This window comes from Arvicola amphibius, chromosome 9 (genome assembly GCF_903992535.2).
Source record: "Arvicola amphibius chromosome 9, mArvAmp1.2, whole genome shotgun sequence".
In the NCBI taxonomy this organism is placed as follows: Eukaryota; Metazoa; Chordata; class Mammalia; order Rodentia; family Cricetidae; genus Arvicola; species Arvicola amphibius.
In genome coordinates, this window is record NC_052055.2 from 62,414,919 (window position 1) to 62,436,745 (window position 21,827).

Sequence of the window (21,827 nt, forward strand, 5' to 3'; positions counted from 1 at the left end):
TCCCTGTAGTTTCTAGAGCCTGTCCTGGAACTAGCTCTTGTAGACCAGGCTGGCCTCGAACTCAGAGATCCGCCTGCCTCCCGAGTGCTGGCAGTGGGTGACTTTTCTTTTTGGAGGGCTATCGTGGAACTCACTCTGTTGACCAGGCTGGCATCAAACTCAGAGAAGTGCCTGCTTCTGCCTCCTTAGTGCTGGGACTAAAGGTGTGCACCACTACTACCAGGTGTGAGTGGTACTCTTATGATACATAAATCACACCATAATAAACCTTTTTAAAACTCCCAATTTTGGGGCTGGAGAGATGGCTGAGTGGTTAAGAGTGCTTGTTACTCTCACAGAGGACCTGAACATCTGTAACTCCAGTTATAGAGAATCTAGTGGCTTCTGAGGCTCCTGCACAGCATTCACACCCCTCACAGACAGGCAGACAGGTACACAATTGAAAACTAAAACAAAAACAACAACAACAACAAACAAACCCAGTCCATAGTGGGCAAATAGCTCAGTGGTAAGCATGTGTGTTCCAGTCATAAGTCAGGCTCATGGGTTCAATACATTGCATAGCTACCCAACAAGAAAACCCAAATTTAAATATTAATTCAGTGCCAAAGGAGTGTGATTTTATACACACGCCAACAGCCTGTAGAAAGAGGTTAACTTAATAAAGCTATTGTCAGGGACCAAAGGCCCCAACACAGAAACTATCTTTCCCTATCTGGACCAGTATGGAGGTGCGAGAAATAACCACAGTTGACATTATCACAGAAGGGCATCTCAGGCTTCTCCCCACCCTCAAGATCTACCCGCGTTTATTATACAACACCCCCCCTCCCCCGTAACCCAAGGTAGATACCTCATTAATACTCTTTCCGGGGATAAAACACCTGCAACTTAGTCATCAGTTTTGGCAAACACCTCTCCCTAGGCGATCTACATTTCTAACAAAGGAGAAAGGAGCAGCACACCCAGGCTTTTGTTAGGGCAGTATCAGCCTGTCTACAGGGCTATGTGACCACATCAGGTGGGGCCTATGGCTTCAGAGCCTGGCTGCCACACCATATAGAAATATGGGCCTACAAGTTACATACCTCCAATTGCGTTAGGTGTTATTTGTAAACTCTAGCAAGTAAGAGGTGGAATGCATTAATTCAAATGTGATACTCAAGTCTCCTGTCACCAAGTTGTCTATGTGCGCGCGGGAACACGCATGTAAGGGTGCACATACACAAAACCTGAAACAGTATGATCAGACAAAACAGGAAGCCCTATAATGCAGAAAAAGTTTTTGGGGGAAGAGGGTCTCATGTAGCCCAGGCTGGCCTCAAACTATGTAGTCAAGGATAACTTTGAACTTCTCTCCCTCCTGAACACTGGGTTCACAGGCACGTGGTACCACACCTCCACTCTGTGGCACCGGACCCAGCTCAGGGCCCTAGCTATCTCAAGCAAAAACTCTACTGAGACATATTCCCAGCCTTCTTGCTAGGTGGACCAGGATGGCCTCCAATAGATTTGACTGTCTCTGCTGAGATTAGGGGTGTGCACTGCCACACGCACCTATTCCCTGAATTTTTAAAGTCTTACAATGTAGCCCAAGGTGGTCTTGAACTCTTGGCAGTTCTCTTGACTCAGCCTTCCAAACAGATTATAGGAAAAAACCAATATGTGTGTTTCAATTTTGATATTCTCAAGGTTGTTCTCTGTATTTTCTATTTATAGCATGGGTTCTAGAAAGTTAAGACTACAACAATCTTGTGAAATTACAGCAAGAAAACTATCACCTCTTTCCCTACCCAGAGGCATAATTCTTTGGTTAGACAGGAAATACAAGCTTGTTTTTATTTGAGACACACAGAAGCAGAACAGTAAGTCTGTAAGCCACACAAGCAGCATCTGTAACCTGCACTTAGCTTGACAAAAGTTGCTAAAACAAAACCTTGGGTTCAAAGGCTGAGTGGTGCTAGCTAGTGACATTTCTGTGAGAAACAGATTCTACTGGGGCAGTTTGTGTGACATTTTAGATTAGAATTTGCGGAAGTGGCTGGGCAGTGGTGGCGCACTTAATCCCAGCACCCGGGAGGCATAGGCAGGAGGATGTCTGTGAATCCGAGGTCAGCCTGGTCTACAGAGCTAGTTCCAGGACAGCCAGGGTTGTTAAAAACAAAAATGAAAAACCCACAAAAAGAGCTGGAGAGATGGCTTAGTGGTTAAGAGCATTGCCTGCTCTTCCAAAGGTCCTGAGTTCAATTCCCAGCAACCATATGGTGGCTCACTCATCAACCATTCATCTGTAATGGGGTCTGGTGCCCTCTTCTGGCCTGCAGGCATACACACAGATAGAATACTGTATACATAATGAATAAATAAATATAAAAAAACCCACAAAAATAAACAAATAAAAACCATGAAAATAAATGAACAAAAAGTAAAAATAAATTTATCTTTTTCTTTTTCTTTTTCTTTTCCCAAGCATAATCTTCTGTGTGCATTTTATATTTCAGCAAATAGTCAATACTTTCTACTTTTTGTGGTAGAAATCAGAAACCACGCACAGGGCTATTTCTCCAATGTACAATAAAGAACTCTTCCTGTCAAAAAAAAAAGAAAAAAAAATAAATTTAAAAAATTAACAGGAAGAGCTGGGTGGTGTTGGTGCACGCCTTTAATCCCAGCACTCGGGAGGCAGAGGCAGGCGGATCTCTGTGAATTTGAGGTCAGCCTGGTCTAAGCTAGTTCCAGGACAGGCTCCAAAGCCACAGAGAAACCCTGTCTGGAGAAGAGGCTCAGTGATTTAGAGCACTTGTTCTTGTAGAGGACCCAGATATGATTCCCAATGCCTACATGGTAGCTTACACTCATTATTTTCATTATTTTATGTGCATTGAATTTTGCCTACATGTATGTCTGAGTGAGGGTCTCAGGTCTTAAAGTTACAGACAGCTGTGAGCTGCCATGTGGGTGCTGGGATTTGATGCTGGAAGAGCAGTTAGTGCTCTTTAACCACGGAGCCATCTCCTCAACCCCCTGTTCCAGGGGTTCTGACTACCTCCTCTGATGAGGCATGTACAATATACAAGCTATACATATAGACATTCAGGCAAAGAATTCATACACATAAGTCTTTTTTGTTTTTAGAGACAGTGTTTCTCTGTGGAGTTTTGGAGCCTGTCCTGGAAAAAAACCAGGCTGGCCTTGAACTCACAGAGATCCACCTCTGCCTTCTGAGTGCTGGGATTAAAGGCGTGTGTCACCACCGCTGGGCTTTAACTTATTTTGTAAGAAGCACACCAGCACATCAATCCACCAAAACTTTTTTGGGGGAGGGGCGGCAGCGGTGGGGGGCTCTTTTAACCCAGGCTGGCCTGGAGTTTACTGTGTTGCCAAGAATGACCTTGGGTTCCTGCTCCTCCTTCTCTCAACCCACTGATCGCCTGGTTTATTCAGTAGTGCGGTGCTAGGGATCAAATCCAAAGTATATGCTAGGCATGCCCTCCACCAACTAAGACAAATTCCTAGTTTCTATGGCTAACCTTGTTCTTGAGTAACAAACTCTTATCACAAGTTATATAAGGCACAGGAAGAAACAGTTTAGGTATGGATGGTACCATGGTACACAGCTAGGTAGTCTCTTGCAGACAATGCTCAGGAAGACAAAAAAAATTAATTCTACCCTTTTATGAAACCCCAGGCATTTGTTCCTTAAAAAGATTTTATTTGCTGGGCATAGTGGCACATACCTTTGATTTCCAGCACTCTGGAGGTTGAGACAGGCGGATATCTAAGTGTGAGGCTAGCCTGATCTATCAAGAGAGCTCCATGGACAGCCAGAGATACATAGTGAGACCCTGTCTTGAAAAAAAAAAAAAAAAAAAAACAAACAAGCAAACAAAATAAAAATATTTTATTTAAATTCTTTCACTAAATGTAAAAATGAGGCCATTGCGAGCTGTGGCACAAGGGTGTTGGGAACCTAACTACAGTCCTCTGGAGGAGCAAGAAGCCATGTCTCCAGTCCCAATCCCAGGCATTTATTTGTGACATTCTTTTTTTTTTTTTTTTTTTTTTTTGGTTCTTCGAGACAGGGTTTCTCTGCAGCTTTAGAGCCTGACCTGGAGCTAGCTCTTGTAGACCAGGCTGGTCTCGAACTCACAGAGATCCGCCTGCCTCTGCCTCCCGAGTGCTGGGATTAAAGGCGTGTGCCACCACTGCCCGGCCTATTTGTGACATTCTTAATCTATCTACCCTAGCTTTGTCTTTCACCTGTGTATCTCTGTTAAGTACCAAAAGTTCAAACTGTTTTACGCCTCTTCAAACATACAAGTATTTCTAGTGTCAATTCAGTCATAAGACTATTTAAGTAAGTGTATTTAAATGATAAGCACTGTGTTATGCATGAATATATGCCCAGTGATCCATATGAAAAATGCTAAATAATATAATGAAATAACTTTCACTAGGTCCTGAAGGGTCCTAACTTTAAAGGACTGGGAAACATTGACTCGTTAAGCAAATTTAGTTCTACCCATTGTTTTTGTTGCGTTTTGTTTCTATGTTTGCTTTTTGTGGTATTGAGAATAAAATACAACTGGATAGTGGCCCACACCTTTAATCCCAGCACTTGGGAGGCAGAGGCAGGCATTTCTCTGTGAGTTCCAGGCCAGCCTGGTCTACAGAGCAAGTTCCAGGACAGCCAAGGCTGTTACACAGTGAAATCCTGCCTCAAGAAATCAATCAGTCAAATAAACAAACAAAAAACCAAGAGAACAAAATCCAATGCCTCACATATACCAGGTAAACACTGTTTTACTGAGCTATATATCCCCTCCTGACGCCCTACACTTTAAAGCTGTGATATCAGGTTTTGGAAATGGCTCAGTAAGTAAATACACTTGCTATCCAAGCCTGAAGATGCGAGTTCAGTCCCCAGAACTCACATAAAAAGCTGGATGTGCTAGTGCTCCTACTGCAAGACGGGAGGCAAAGACAAAACTGAAGGAAGGATACAGGCCAGCCGGCCTCAGATATCCTGCATACAACCAAAACAAGAATTTGACTGTCCCTTACAGATTAAAAGTAAGAACAAAAAAACTTTTAGTATGTATGTACATGTATATGTATTAGGTGTACATTCCTGCTTGTTTGTATGTGAGTGTGGGTGTGCAGAACTGGAGGTCAGAGACCACCTCAGTTGTTGGTCCCCGTAGCACAATTAATAAAACCCTGAGACAGATATTGGGGTTCAGCCTAAAGGTCAGAAGAGTAAAACAGGCCGGGCGGTGGTGGCGCACGCCTTTAATCCCAGCACTTGGGAGGCAGAGGCAGGCGGATCTCTGTGAGTTCGAGACCAGCCTGGTCTACAAGAGCTAGTTCCAGGACAGGCTCCAAAGCCACAGAGAAACCCTGTCTCGAAAAACCAAAAAAAAAAAAAAAAAAAAAAAAGAAGAGTAAAACAGCCAGCCAACAGCCAGCCAATGGCTCTTACCTCTACTTCAATCCGAAATGGCGACCCTTCCTCCAGGAATTTCAGAATGAGACTGTGAGTGAGAGCTGTCTCCTCCCGTCTTATATTCCTCTCTAATGCTGGGATTAAAGGTGTGCACTACCATCCGGTTTCTATGGCAACGAGTGTGGCTACTGGGATTAAAGGTGTGTGTCACCACTGCCTGTAAGGCTGATCGGTGCGGCTCTTTTACTCTCTGAACTTCAGGTCAAATCCCAATATCTGTCTCTGAGTTTTTATTAATCGTGCTACAATTGGCACCCAACATTTGGGGTACGAATTCACAAAAAAGCCACTTGCCTGAGGCTTTTTAGCTACTGGCACAGGCCAGAACTAGACCCAAACCTAGCCACCTGGATTCAGAGGAAAAACTAGTGCTCCCAACTCCTACCTGCCCCAATTTAGCTTCCTCTCCTGCCAAGGGTCCGCGCCTTCTCCCTTGTTTGAACAGGTTCCCTTATTCACTGCTATATATGCCAAGCTAGTTGTCCCTCAGGCCTCCAGGGATTCTCTTGTCTGTCTCACATCTCCCAGGAAGAGATACATGTGCCTGACTTTGTATGGGTTCTCGTGATCTAAATTCAAATGTTCACACTTGCAATGACAAGCTGTCTACTCACACTTAGTGAGACCTCAAAGTACTATCATCCTTAACCCTGGTTTAATCTTTTTTCTTTTTTTCCCCTGGCATATGTGAGGATCAAATTCAGGATCAAACCTGAGTATGCCAGGTGAAAGCACTTTACTACTAAGCTACACCCACCTCTTATCCCTATTTTATTTTATTTGGTTTTTCAAGACAGGGTTTCTCTGTAGTAGCTTTGAAGCCTGTCCTGGAGCTTACTCTATAGACACGGATGGCCCCAAACTCACAGAGGACTGTCTCTGCCTCCCAAGTGCTGGGATTAAAAGCATGTGCCACCACTGCCCGGCTTATTCCTATTTTATTAAAGGGGAAAAAACCGATTATCCCAATGGACTGCAGAAATGGCTCAGTGTTTAAGAGCACTGCCTGCTTTCCCAAAGAACCATGGTTTGGTTCTCAGCATTCCCATGGCCACTCACAAGCATCTGTAATTCCTGTTCTAACTGCTGCGATGCCCTCTCTGGACTGTGGGCACCAGACAACACAAATGCAGGGCATAGATACAAATGCAGGCAAGCCACTCATACACACAAAATAATAAAAGTTTATTTTGGTTTTTCAAGACAGGGTTTCTCTTTGAGTCCTGGCTGTCCTAGAACTTGCTTTATAGACCAGGCTGGCCTTGAAGTCACAGAAATCCTCCTGCCTCTGCCCCCCTTTACCCCACTCCATGCTGGGAATAAAGGTGTGTACCACCACTACCTGGCAAGAAAAGAATTTCTTAAATAACAATAATAAAAAAAAAATTAGGTGAGCTCATCTACCTGTATCTTAAAGGGTGGAATAAGAGTCTGATCCAGAAAATCTGGCTCCTAAGTCTGTGCTCCCAACCATTCCTTACATTATCCCTCAAAATAAGATCATTAAACATCAGCTCCATAATGGGGAGACTATGTGGTCTGCTGCTTCTCTTGATTCTTATTTTGTGTGTAAATGGGAAAAAGGTAGACACTGGCTCATGAGCAAGTAAACCAAAGGTTTCCGCCTCTACAGAGTTCTAATGCCTGGAAAAGAAAGCACTTACTCAGAAAAGCCTTTCCACTTCAACAGGTACTCCACTTGCCCCTTAACCATGCGCCTGTCTAACACCTTCTCCACGACGTATTCCTCCTCATCCTCTGAGGAAGAACTGTCAGCTGTCCTCTTGGTTTTCTTTCCCATGTCGCACGTTGATTCACCTGAAGGACTAAGGCCACCAGGTTCCTGAGAAGGGGAAAGACAAAATGGTTACAATCCACAAGGGTTAAAACTGTCACTTCTTGATGGAATAGAGGGCACACGTCAACCGCACACCCTTCTTTATTCTAAGATTCTAAGACAGGACTACAAATTTATCTTGTAAATGGGTCAATCTGCACATTTCCTTAACAACTTCTCTTCAGATGAAAAAGATCAAAATTATCAGATGGCACAATTGTTTAACTCCCTTAATTTTATATTCTAAAAAGGCAAATAGCATGGTATGTTACTCTTGACTGTTTCTGCATCTACTTGTGAGCCAGGAACTCAAAGAGAAATGTGGAAAACCTTCAATTAAAGGAACCAAGACAAAATAAAAATCTTTTCCTCCAAGGTGACTAAAGGTCTTTATAAAATATGAAGAAAAAGAAAAAAGAAACCTTCCTCCTCAAAACACTGAAAAGTAACTTCTCTGTTCTCTGAGCAGTCTCTTAGCAGCACACACACTGACACACATACACAGGCCATCTCTCACCACATTTCTAGTGACTTGGTACATTTTCCTTTAAATGCTTGAGCCTGCCTTTCAGTGTGTCCATCAGCTCACAAAAGCAAGGCTAACAGCTCAGACACACTAAGCCTCCTTTTTAGCAAGCTCATTTGGGAATAGAAAGGAAGAGCCAGGCGGTGGTAGCGCACGCCTTTAATCCCAGCACTCAGAAGGCAGAGGCAGGCAGATCTCTGTGAGTTCGAGGCCAGCCTAGTCTACAAGAGCTAGTTCCAGGACAGGCTCCAAAGTCACAGAGAAACCCTGTCTCGAAAAACCAACCAAACAAAAACAAAAACAAAAACAAAAAAAAAAAAAGGGGGAAGAAGGGCAGAGAAAAAGTTCAAAATTAGTCACTGGACTGGCCCGAAATTCCCAGGGCTCAACTAATCCAAATAGTTATGGAGGTACCTTGCCCCTTAAGCAAAGCTGACTTTGGGCCAAAGGAAGAGGAGGGGAAAAAGTCTGGCCCCAGCCTCTGCATCAACATGTAGTTCCTCAGAACACAGTGGACTATTCATTACCCAGGAAAGCCAGGGCAATGCAGCACAAATGGAAACTGAGTGAAGCTCAGAAATATGCATGTCAGGGGTGCTCAATAGAGAATCTAGTTTTTAAAATTCCCACACTGTTGAACCACAGTCCTTAATCATGTTAAATGGTACCTATAGTCTGGATTACCAAATAGCATGAATTGATATTTTAGTTGACTCTATTGTTATTTTGCTATAAATCTCTAAATATGTTTTTCAGAGCATTCCCATCCTGGCCAGAAGGTCAACCTCAGGAATAAAAAGGGCACTAATTTCACAATTTTCAAGTTAAAGAAGCAGAAGTTGTATTTATCAATTTATTTTGAATTAGTAATTTAAGAACCCATTACAGGAATATAGTGTTAAAAATCCTACCTACAGAACTTATTAGCACTAGGTAGGCTAGCCTCAGAAATTGCTTGTATTAATTTTTGACCTATAATAACTTTATTTGAGAAGGCACGGGGAAATGTAGGTATAAGATTTTCAAATAATCTTTTCATTAATTTAGAAGACTCCCAGGCATCAATATATATATGGTTTATTTAAAATGAACAGTCACCGACCTCACCAGACAGGAAATGTCATATTCCAGTGAGAGTACCCCACCCCCACCCCCACTCACCTTGGAATTTCCGTGAGCTGAGCAGTTTAGGTCAGAGCGCTGGGTTAAAACCAGCCCCATGTTGGAAGCATGCAGCTAAGCATTGTGGCTATGGCCTTCCCTGCCTCACCAGGAAAAAAAAAACAAGGATTTACATATGTGTTCTACAGTTTGAGGGAGGAAGAGATTTTTTTTGTTCTTTATACCTTCATGCTGAAGAAAAGCCCGAGGTAGATCAATAGGGGTTCCGTCCCTTACCTACCGGATCGCCCCAGTTCGTTCTTTCCCTCTGGGCTAACAGGAGGGGCCTCCCCTCCCAGGTCTGGGGCTTGGCGGGCTGGCAGCTCCCCCGCCCCCACGCAGCTGCCTGGGCGCCACTGCGCAGCTGTCCCAGTCCGTTGCCATGGCAACTGGCAGCCTTACTAGACTAAGAGGGAGAGGCAAATGAAAAAGTTAAAAGGCTTAACTTTCCTTTTCACTGCAGACTGGGTGGAGAAGTTGGAAGGTACCTCCCTTGGCCCCAAGGCCAAGGCTTTCAGAGCTCAAGGGAGTTAATTCTTTAATTTAAAGTCCAAAATTTAGGCTTATTCCTCTAAAAGCTGTGAACTAATCAATAGCATTTTAGGACCACCTAACAGGATCACAGTTCACTGGCAGAGGGGGAGGGGCAAGAGTAGGTTCTTACAACAGACCAAGCAAGAGAAACCACCCTCATCTAGAAGCACTTTGGACAAAGCTTTTCCACCATCTGTCACTGTACAGTTAGTTAAAATTGCTTGAGGGAAAGAAGCAACAGGAAAAGGGAGAGGGGAAGTATTTTAATGACACTATGTAACTTTTCTTGTTGGAGAGAATTATAACAGAACTAGAACCCAAAGACTTAAAACAATAACTGGGTATGGATCCAGGGCCTTATATAGACTACTGAGCTACATCCCCAACTCACAAAAGAACCCTTCAACTGAATTTACAGGTGAGAAAAATTAGTCCCTTAGTTTAAAAAAAGAAAAAAAAATAGGGTGAGCAAGTTGGCCACAGCCATTATGGTTAAATTTAAGTATTTTGTTAGTTATTCCTGTTGGTTTTTCTTGTAATGCTATAATAGACTTTTAGCAATTATTACCTCCAAAAATATTACTCTATATTAATAATCCCTAAGACCTAAGGAAAGGAGGACACAATAATAAAATGAGGTCCATTAACAGGAAGCAGAAGATCAAGCACTACTAACCACACAGCCGGTTCATGGCCACCCTGTGTCACATGAAACCTAGTCTCAGGAGAAAGAAAACCAGATTATAATACATAGTGTTCTTTCACCTGACTGGAACAAACATTTTGGAGATCCAAAACTGTATTTGCTTCACATAGAGAAATGGTGGTAATTTTGGCCATCAAACATTAGTATCAGGGGCTGGGCAACAGTGGCACATGCCTTTACATATATATTTATTTATTCTGTCTCTCTGTGTATGTGTGTATATTCATGTCCCGCCCAAAAAGAGCGCATCTGTTTCCTTGGCTGTCTTGGAACTCACTATTTAAACCAAACTGGTCTTGAGCTCATACATCTTTATCTATCTGCCTCTGCCTCCTAGGTGCTGGGATTAGAGGTGTGTACCACTATGTCGAGCACCATCACAGCCTTTTCCCTATATATCTATATCCAGATGGATGCCTGCCATGCCATGGTGTGCTTATGCAGCTGATTTTCTCCCCCTATGTGAGTTCCAGACATTGAAAGCAGACTCCTTTACCCAGAGCTATTTCCCCAGTGTGGCAGTGTTCTGCCGTACTTCCATCATTCAAAAGGTAGAAAAGAAAACTACCACTAGCTCAAGTGTGAGGCCCATCAGGGCTACAATGATTGCCATAAAAACTAAAGAGGTCTTGAGACATTGTTCAGTGGTTAAGAGCTTGCTGCTGCTCTTCAGAGGCTAAGTTCTCAGCACCCACAACTACCTGTGATTCCAGCTCCAGGGGCTCCAATGTCCTCTTCTAGCTTCCATGAGCACCCCAAGCACACACACAAAAGCAAAAAACTTTTTTTTAACCAACTCTTTTTTCTTTTCTTTTCTTTTTTTCGAGAACAGGGTCTGTGTAGCTCTGGCTGTCCTCTTTAGATCACTCACTCTTTAGATCAGGATGGCCTCAAATTCACAGAGATCCACTTCCCTCTGCCACCCGCCACCCCAGTGCTGGGACTAAATATGTGCACTGTCATGCTTGTCCTCTCCTTTTGTAATTAAGAACTGTGAAAATATCACTAGAGAAATTAAAATAGGGTCAAGGCAGTAACTTGCTAGGCACAACTAATCTTGAACAACTAAGCTTTCTACCAAATCTCAGTGTCACTGAAATAGGACAAACATCTGGGAGCAACAGCAAAGGCCTGCAACTCCAGCACTTGGAGAGCAGAGTCAGGGCCAGGTGGATTCACTGTTAAAAGCCAGCCTTGTTTACAGAGTGAATTCCAGGACAGTCAGAGATACATAGCAAGATCTTGTCTCAGAAGAAAAAAGAAAACAGAAAAGAAAAGAAAATGCAGGATTGGAGATAGCTCAGCAGTGAAGAGCACCCACATAGTGGCTTTACAATATCTCTAACTCCAGACCCAGGGGTCTGACACCCTTTTTTGACCTCTGCCAGCACAAGGGGTCCACAGACATACACATAAGCAAAACATTGATACATATAAAATAAAAATAAATCTTGAAAAGAAAAACCTTGAGTAATAAATCCCCACGGCCTACCCAATCAGAAAAGAATTGAGTTCATACTGAAAGAGCTCTATCATAGGCAGCCATGAAGATGGCTCAGCTTGCCATGCAAGCCTGATGATGACCAAGTATGATCTCCAGATCCCAAAGGTGGAAAGAGAGCACTGAGACTACAAAGTTGTCTTCTGACTTTACACATTTGCCATGGTGTGCATCCCTAGCTACACAATAGACACACGTGTGTACATGCACACAAAACACACAACAACGTACAATATATTCTTGTTATCTACCTTTACCTTTATAAAACACCAGGAAATAAAAGGTTCAGATCTACTATTCATCTAAAGAACAGGCTGAAGGACACGTGAGTCAAAGCCCCTCTCTCTATGGGAAATGGGTTTTGTAACAGCTGACAAATCAAATTGGCCTGATGCCAGGAGTCAGAGTCCAACCATAATATTCTTTAAAGAATGGTGTGCAACTGTCTTGTAAATCTACTGAACAGACTCAGATCAGAAGCTGGCAAGGATGACAACATAGTTCTGATGGAATGTGTCTTATCTTAACCTTGAAGTTACAGATCTGCTCAGAACCAGCAGTAAGAAATGAGAAGTGCAACCAGACATGGGAGGGGACATAATTCTCTTTTAGACAGTACAACCCAGGGTATTAGGGTCAAATGAAACACAAAGCCAATCAGACAATTTAAGGCTAGAGCCTGGACCAGATAAAGCATCAAGGCTGGTGGTTCAAGCTGAGCCTGAAAGGGAGGAGCATTCTGGTATGAGAAATGAGATATGGCAGGATGAGGAGTGAGTAAAGCAGAATCCTGATACTATGGCAGAGCAAGAGAGAAGGAGCCTTATCCTTATGGAAATCTTCATGGGAAGGGGTGAGAACCCTCTCAAGTTTCTAGAGAGCCTTTTAAAGGAAAACAGCTTTCAGCCATCTCTAGTGAAAGGATTATACACCATAGACTGCAGCAACTAGAGCCCAAAGGACCAAAAGAGCACCAACAGACCTTCCTAGGCAAATTCACATTATAGGTTCCTCAACAAGGGATGTGGACAGAAGTCAGTCCTGGAAAAAAAATCAAAGAATTTTATGGTCAAGCAGAGTCACACTGATTCCAAACCATTGACAAGGGATTCTTTTTTTTGTTGTTTTGTTTTTCAAGACAAGGTTTCTCTGTGTAACAGTCCTGGCTATCCTGGAACTCACTCTGTAGACCAGGTTGGCCTTGAACTCACAGAGATCGTCTGCCTCTCCCTACCAAGTGCTGAGAGTAAAGGTGTGTGCCACTACCGCCTGGTGACAAAGGATTCTTTAACAGATGAAATCTTTAAAAACCATGGTGGTGGTAGCACACACCTTTAACCCCAGTACTCAGAGGGCAGAGAGAGATGGATCTCTGTAAGTTTGAGGCCAGCCTGGTCTACAGAACTAGTTTGAGGACAGTGAGGGCAACACAGAGAAACTCTGTCTCAAAACCGCCCCCCCACACAAACAAAAAAAGGTGTGGGGGAGGGGACATGCAGAAAGAAGAGAAGGAATACAATTCTACTTAAGATTAAAGAAAAAAAAAAACACTTAAAATCGGGGCTGGAGGGATGGTTCAGTGGTTAAGAGCATTGCCTGCTCTTCCAAAGGTCCTGAGTTCAATTCCCAGCAACCACATGGCAGCTCACAACCATCTGTAATGAGGTCTGGTGCCCTCTTCTGGCTAACTGTATACATAATAAATAAATAAATATTAAAAAAGCACTTAAAATCCGTTGGTTCTTGTCAATTCAAAACAGTAGGTATAATGGCCAGCAGTATTAACTAATCACGGAACTAAAGCCATCCACAAGTCCCTGGTGTCAGAGTCTGCTCCAGCCCCTCCACCCTGTTTGTTACTTTTCAATACCGGATGTCCTGGCTTTTTTTTTTTTTAAAGCTCAGGAAACATCACGTGCATTTTTTCCATTACCAGTTAAAGAACAAAAGTGATATAGATGATAACTAACTGATAAAATTCTTCACTGCATCACTCACTAAATTATTCGGAAGTGGTATCCAGATGGATTATCAATGAATTCTCCATTTTTGAATAACAGTAAAAATTCTGTAAGCCAGCTCAGGATGACTTGGGATGCAGAGGAAGGAGAATCTCTGTAAGTTTGAGCCCAGCCTGGTCTACAAAGCAATTTCTTGGACAGCCAGGCCTATTACACAGAGAAGCCCTGTCTGGGAAAACAAAAAAAGTAGCAAAATTTTTCCAGACAGCAAGTCCCAGCTAAAAAGCAGAGTAAGAGAAAACATATACAAAGCTCACCCTTATCATACAAATTAAATATACTATTGATCAGTGGCTTCACATGGCACAGGCTTCCTCCCCTCTATCTCCTCTTCCCCTCTGACAGGTTCTCTCTGTATATATACCAAGTATGTTGCCCTTCAATTTGCAGTAATCCTCCTGCCTCTGCCTGCCTAGCTCTGGGATTACTGGCAACACAGCACTATACTCAAAGAGAAACTTCAATTTCTTCTCTAAGATTCTTGGGGAGACAGCAGTCCGGGGTAGCTGGGCATGGTAGGATATGCCTTTAGTCCCCTGTACTTGGGAGGCTCAAGTGGAAAAGTCAGCATAAGAGGCCAACCTGGGCTATTGTCTAAGATCTCGTCTCAAGAAACTACAAGTAAAACCAATTTTGCAGCTGATGTAAAGCTTCAATTGTTGGTTACTGTCCTAACTTCTAAAGCGTTCTATGCAGACAGTTTTAAGAAATAAACAGACGCAAACAAGCCAAAAACTGCTTGTGGTTTTTTGCCCTTTATGGATCTTTAAGTACCAATGGTCTTAGGTATAAAACACATACAGCATAAAATATTTTATCTTGCACTGGACTTATGATTTTAAAGTATTGGTCATATGGCACTTTAACAAAAACATGGCAGAGTGCACACTACAGTTGTCCGGGTTGGCTCAGGTTTTGTTACAGGGCTATCATTCTATCTATACCAGAAACAGATGAACACCCAATTTAAGAAGTCAAAAGCTTTTAAAATGTCTATGTTAGAGACTGGATTTGCAAAGAGTTGAGGAGGATTAACTGTGGTTATTAATAGCTCTATCATCAACAAACACATATAAACAACACAAATGTTATTCCAGTAGAGGAAAGAACATATACAGATGAAGTCCTCCCTGTGGCAGCAGTTACAGCTCATCCTTTTCAAATCAGACTGTGGCTGAGACTGAAGTCTAGTAGTAAAGGGAATGCTCCACATGTGCAAAGCTCAGAGTACAACCCCTAGAACATCCCAACAATGAGAAGCTAAAGGCATCGTTTCAACCAACCACACAACTATACTACATAACTACTGGTTATATAAGCATCCTGCTACAATGAACAGAGAAGGAAAGCTCTTTATTTGGCTTTTGTTTTTGAGACAAGGTCTCATTTTGTCTCATCCTTTAGATGGACAACAATCCTGTTTGTTTCCAGAGCGCTGGGGTTACAGGTATTACCCAGTTTCCTTCTTTTTTTCTTTCAGATTAAGACATAGACCACCTGTTAAAGGCCATTCTGTAATTCCACTGGGGATATATGTGCCTCCTCCCCAAATCTCACCCTCCCCCCCCAAAAAAAAGAAAAAGGAAAAAAAGAGTCATTGGCCAGAAAGAATATAGATTCTCTTTATCTGCCTCTTGTTAACAAGCCCAGCTGACCAATATTTTCTTTTTGTTTAAAACAAAGAAGAGTTGGGAGTTAAAGATATAGTAAGCCAGGTACTGTGGCACACACTTTCAATCCCAGCACTTGGGAGGCAGAGGCAGGCAGACCTCTGTGTGTTCAAGGCCAGTCTGGTCTACAGAGTGAGTTACAGGATAGCCAAGACTACACAAAGAACCCCCCCTAAAAAGATATATTAATATAGACTTAAGCACAGAGGCTCAGAATTGCTCAGAGAAAAGAAAGACAGCTTTAAGAAGCACATGGTGGGGAGTTGGGGGTGAATAAGGCATAATCAAGACTGGGTTTGGGTCCTCAAGGGACACTGACCCTGACCATTATTATTTTATAAATGAATGTGGACTAAAACCTGAATTATCAGAACAGCCTGACATATCAGTCTGATAAACTGGTATTTTTAGCAACAACACACAAATTCTTATCTCAAATAAAGGTTATTTGAATTTTTGTTCCCTATTATTAAAATCTACCGAATTTCTCCTCTTAAGTGTAAGTTGTAATAAAGTTTGGTTAGGGTACTGGGAAATTAATCCTTGGACAGATACTGTATCCTCAACTATTCCAATATTTATGAGAAAGTAGAACTTGACATCATTATTGGAATATGTTTTTCAAATGGTTCTTCTTAACAATTCTACCTCAGGAATGTTCTTATCTTAAAGCCCCACTCTCAAGGGGGTGTTAATTTCATACTCACTCCTCTTTTAATGTGATGAAACATGAATTAATAAACCTGCCACCTTACAGACACATACAACACATCCTGTGATTTCATTTTATTTATTATGTATACAATATTTTGCCTGTGTGCATACCTGCAGGCCAGAAGAGGGCACCAGACCCCATTACAGATGGCTGTGAGCCACCATGTGGTTGCTGGGAATTGAACTCAGGAGAAGAGCAGGCAGTGCTCTTAACCTCTGAGCCATCTCTCCAGCCCCCATCATAAATAAATCTTAAGAAAAATGGGCAACAAAAATGTTTGGGTAGATTACCATGAATTTATGCATATAACTTTGACAGATCATCTGAGGCCAGGTGTAGTGGTATACATATAATCCAGGCACTCTGAAGACAGAGGCAGATACATCTTTTTGAGTTTGAGGCCATCCTGGTCTATTCAGTGAGGTCCAAGTCAGTCAGAGTTACACAGCAGACCCTGTTTCCAAAAACAAACAGCCCTCTGTCTAAATAAAACTATGAGCATGCATAAAACACTTTGCGATCATCCAATCTTGGGGCATTGGTGTGCACGCCTTTAATGCCAGCACTAGAGAGGCAGAGACAGGCGAAAATCTGTGAGTTCAAAGCCAGCTCTGGAACAGCCAGGAATACACAGAGAAATCCTATCTCAGAAAAACCAAAAACCAAACAAAATAGCCGTCATAAAGCTCAGTCTTTTATCCTGGTGTTGTTTGCAGTTTTTAGACTTAAATAGCTTAGGGCTTACAAAGACCCCTTCAGGTCATTTCAACTAATCATCTATTTTTAAGGAAGAGCCTATATATACTAAGTCAGGCAATTTAGATTTGCTCAATAATCTGTTTAGCAAAGACATAAAAATTAACTTACATAACTATAATCTAAAATATTTCTACTTTAACTGTTGAGAATATTTATGAGACTATATACTACAATCTGATTAATACACGCTGACAAGAAAGGATTCTTTATATGATTAAGGTAAGAAACACCTCAGACTGTAAAACTTCCGTGAATAAAGAGAGCATTCCTTCAAATAGGGCACAATACGGTGCTTGGCCATCACCTTGGTGTATTTGCAAAATGAATTATATTGAAGTCATGTCCTACATTTTAGATAAATAAAACCAAGCCAGTATTGAATTTCTTTCATCCCATACAAGCGTATCCGTGGCAGCTCCTGGGCCATCAAATATGATCCTGACCAATTTTGTTTTGTGGCAATTTTAAAGCTGTTAAAACACACACAATAATAGGTGATGATAGGAGGAGCAAACCACACCAGAAGTTACTGAACCTTGCAGGGCTTTGCAATATTGACATTTAAGTGTGAGTTACTATGGCACAATGTAATAAAAGTATGCTCTACACTTCAAATATATTGATAGTTAAATGCAAAGAGAGGCAACCATCAGATAAATGACCAAGAGGATGGCTGATATCAGACCACCTAGCTCTTCAAGTGTTTTGCTGTTATTTAAGCCAAGTAAGATTTTTCTCTTTGTCCAGTTTCCAACCACATTCCCAATTCAAATCCTGTGCCAAAGAGATGATTAATATAGTCATTCTGTTCCTTTTCGAAAACTTTAGCTGGCTGGGGATATTATTGAGAGCCTAATAAGTATCAAGTACTGCATGGGCACTAAATCTACTGTCTTCAACTTGTAGGCTAAAAACATCAGTTTCTTCTTGGTTAAGTCAGTGCTTCCATAAAGATTGTCCCCCAGTCCCCTCAAAAAGACTACATGGGTTTTGGAAGCAGCACCTTAGGTGCTAAGGGGCAGTGCACATGAGACGTGCACAAGGCTGAGTATTCAACCCCCAAGTACCACCAAGCCAAACCAAAAGAGCAGAAAGGCAACATGTTTGTCAAACTAGTAGCAATCAGGAGGCTGAAGCAAAAGTATCATTGAATGTTCAAGGCCAGCCAAGGCTACACAGTGAGCTCCACCACAGCCTTGAGATACAGTGTAACTGTCTCAGAAGGAAAAGAAAAGCTACTTAAAAGGTGACTTTACAGTACTTACTTGGGAGACAGAGTGAATCTCTGTTAGAGGTCGGCCAGGTTCCAGGTCAGCCAAGGCTACACAGAGAAACCTTGCCTCCTCAAAAAAATTAAAACAAAACAAAAAGAAAGTAATTTAACTTTTTTTTTAACTGGGGGCCGGAGCATAGCTCGGCTGTTAAGAGCAGTTGCTGGTCTCACAGAGAAGCCCACAGGTGAAGATAACTAGAATATAGCAACAGAGTGTCTTGGTAACTATAGTTCCAGGGCTACTTACATCCTTTTCTGATCTTTGCAGGCACCAGACAAGCACATGGCACATATACATACATTGGTACAAAAACACTCATATACATAAATAAAAAAGTCTCATTTTTAAAATATTTATTTATTTGCCTATCCTTGCAGGTATATGATATGGGATTCTCCTTGTATGCTATGAATGTTTTATTACCATTGGTTAACAAAGAAGCTACTTTGGCCTATGGCAGAGCAGAATATAGCAAGGCCAAAATTCCAAGCAGAAGTAGAGGAGTAAAGAAGGTGGAGTCAGGAGACACCAAGTAGTTGCCAAAGGAGACAGATGTTGGAACCTTACAGGTAGACCACAGCTTCATAGTGATACATACATTAAAAGAAATGGGTTAATTTAAGATGTAAGAGTTAGTTAGTAAGAAGCCTGAGCTAACAGGTCAAACAGTGTTGTAATTAATATATTTTCTGTGTGATTATTCAGGCCTGGGCGGCCAGGAAAGGAACAAGTAGTCTCAGCTTAAAGGTATGTTTTTGTGGGGGCACCTTTGTGCCGCAGCATTCCTGTGGAGGTCAAAGGGCAATTTGCAGATGTTGGTTTCTCTTTTCACCATGTGGGTCCTGGGATGGACCTCAGACCATCAGGATTGGAGTTGGATAAGTGCCGTTATTTACTAAACCTTATTGCCAAGTCCAAAGGCAACTAAACAAGGTGTCTACCACTATTAGAAATAGACCAGACTAGCCTCTGCCTCCAGAATTAAATGCCTTGTCAACATGCCCAACCCAAAGGCAACGTCCTAATACTGGAAAGATGAAGACTGTAATAAGTAAATTAAAGATGAAACTGAACAGCTCACTTAACAAATGTCATCACTGCTCTGGTCTGCTGTAGGGAGTGAGGGGTGGAACAAAGCAATTTGGGCACAGGTTTTCATCAGATATGAAAACATGGGCTGGGGGTCTCACTTTGTAGCCTGGGCTGGTCTCCAATGTGCAACAATCCTGCTGCCTAGTCCTCCTAGGATGAGAGAAGCACCATCCCAAGCTTTCTAATGTTTATTGCTCTTTGAAAGGTCAACAGTAGCATCAATCTCTTGTTCCAAATAATGGTTATTTATGTGTTCTATTTTTCTTGATTTATCACTTCTCAAATAACTTTGTTTGGTTTTTCTGTTCCTGTCTTCTGAAATAGGATCTCACTATATAGCTCAGGTTGTCCTTGACCTCATGTGATCCTCCGACCTCAGCCTCTCAAATTCTTTCTTGCTGGGGTGGTGCTGGGAATATACCAAGCCAGCACCTTGCATAAGCAAAAGCTTTGAGCTACATTCCCAGTAACTTTGGTGCTATATAGTATTCCAAGTATTTGGAGACTTACCAACATGTAACTAATTTCTAAGACAACTGCATTAAGGTCACAAATACTTTATATGAGCCTTTAGTCCCAGCACTCAAGAGGCAAAGGCAGGTGGATCTCAGTGAGTTTGAGGTCAGCCTGGTCTACAAGAGCTAGTTCCAGTACAGTAGGACTGTTACACAGAGACAATCTGTCTTGAGGGGTGAGAAGAAGAGAAATACTTTATATGATAGCATCCTTTTGAATGAGACTTAAATATTCCATAATATTTTAAAACATTTTGCTGTTATGTGAACTATTCTACAGGTGTCAATTATGTCAGACTAGTTGATAATGTTCTCTTCTATTTCCATACATAATCACAGTTATCTGCTATTTCCGTTTTATCTTTTTTCCCTCATGAATTATGAGCACTGCCCCCCCACCATGAGGCTGAGGATCAAACCCTGGGCCTAACACTGAGCTTTATTCCCAGCCCCTGAAGCTTTTATTATTAGTTGTATAAACATCTAAGATTAGTATGTCCTCTTGGTGAACTGATTCCTTAATTAACTAACCTGCTGTTATTTGTCCAACCTATCTCATGGGTCTGTTATGGAAAAAGAACAAGAAATCACGTTGAAATCAGAGGCAAAAATTTGACAATAAAGGAAATTTAAAAAAATAATTTTAATGAATTTTCTCAATTATCTCTGTTTATCTATGCTGTCTCCAGCTACTCATATAAATGAGGCTTACTATGTTTTATCAGCTCTTTAGACATAATTTATTGTTGTAAGATACTGAACAAATTAGCAGTATTTCACCCTCCACAACTCTCTGTGAAGTGAGTCTTAATGATTTAGGGATGAAATAAGGCACACCAAGTTCAAGGATTTCCTTCAGAAACCAAACTTTAGATTCCCCAGCTTGTTAGCTGGCCTCTTTAGTACAGAGCATTTTATTCCAACATAATTATATCCGTTGGCTCAGATACAAAAGTGCTGGACGCTGAGGACTGTAGATTACCATCAGGGAGACTTGAATTCAATGTGCTTCCTTGGCTTTATGAAAAAGATGGGTGGACTATTTGCTATGACTAACCTTGAAACAATCTTTTTAAGGACACCTTATCAATTTCATTAATTATAGTATCCTTCCTAGCTATGAAACATAGTAACACACACTCAGCAAATCTGTAAATTAAAACTTCATGTGAAGAGCCAGGTGGCGGTGGCACACGCCTTTAATCCCAGCACTCAGGAGGCAGAGGCGGGTGGGTCTCTGTGAGTTCTGTAGTTCCAGGACAGGCTCCAAAGCTACAGAGAAACCCTGTCGGGGGGGGGGGGGGAAGAGGGGGAACCAAACCCCCAGGCCCTGCATGTGCTCTTTATTCCACCTATGACCTGTTTTAAGATAGAAAATACTTAATTTTCTATCTTAAAATTAAATTTAATTAATGCTTAATTCCGATGAAGTACTTATTACTAAAAAGGAAAGTTCAGAATCCACGGCCCCCAAATTCAGTAAAGGGAGTAAAATGCTCAGGTTCATGATATATTTAAGTACAGTTTTGTCTGTCTATGTTAATAGTTCAAGGAGTTTAGAATCAACCAGTAAGTCAATTTATGCCTCTCAAGTTCTAGACAAAATGCTACACTGGTCAAAGTATTAGAATAAATTATTATTGAGAAAGGGTCTTACTACATAGCTTTGGCTGGCCTAAAACTGGGTATACAGACCAGGCTGGCCACAAGCTGAGAAATCTTCCTGCCTCAAGTACAAGAATTAATGGCATATAGCATCAGGCTTGGCTTGTTTTGCATTTTTAATTATTGGCATTAAAAAAAAATCTAGGCCAGCCTGATCTACAGACCAAGTTTCTGGATAGCCAGAGCTACATAGAAAAAAACAAAAAAACAAAAAAAACAAAAAAAAAAAAAAAAAAAAAACCAAAAAAAAAAAAAAAAAAAAAAACAAAAAAAACCCTTTCTCAAAAAACAAACAAAACAAAACAGAGAAGAGAAACTGATCCTGAGTCACCCCAATGGGTCTTA

The 21,827-nt window shown here is 41.6% G+C and overlaps 1 protein-coding gene across 6 annotated transcripts in view; it reads right to left on the minus strand.

Annotated features, from left to right (window-relative positions):
* Cbx5 (chromobox 5) overlaps window positions 1-21,827 on the minus strand; it is a 36,990-nt gene that overhangs the window by 9,355 nt on the left and 5,808 nt on the right. For 2 of the 6 annotated variants that reach the window (XM_038342361.2, XM_038342360.2), the window contains exons 2-3: window positions 9,031-9,130; window positions 7,171-7,349 (exon numbers count right to left, since the gene is read on the minus strand). In XM_038342361.2, the coding sequence (XP_038198289.1) occupies window positions 7,171-7,349; window positions 9,031-9,090 (239 nt within the window). In that variant the 5' untranslated portion in view covers window positions 9,091-9,130. Of the gene's footprint in view, window positions 1-7,170; window positions 7,350-9,030; window positions 9,131-9,267; window positions 9,391-21,827 lie in introns of those variants that run through there. The other 4 variants (XM_038342362.2, XM_038342365.2, XM_038342364.2 and 1 more) reach the window with 3 other exon arrangements.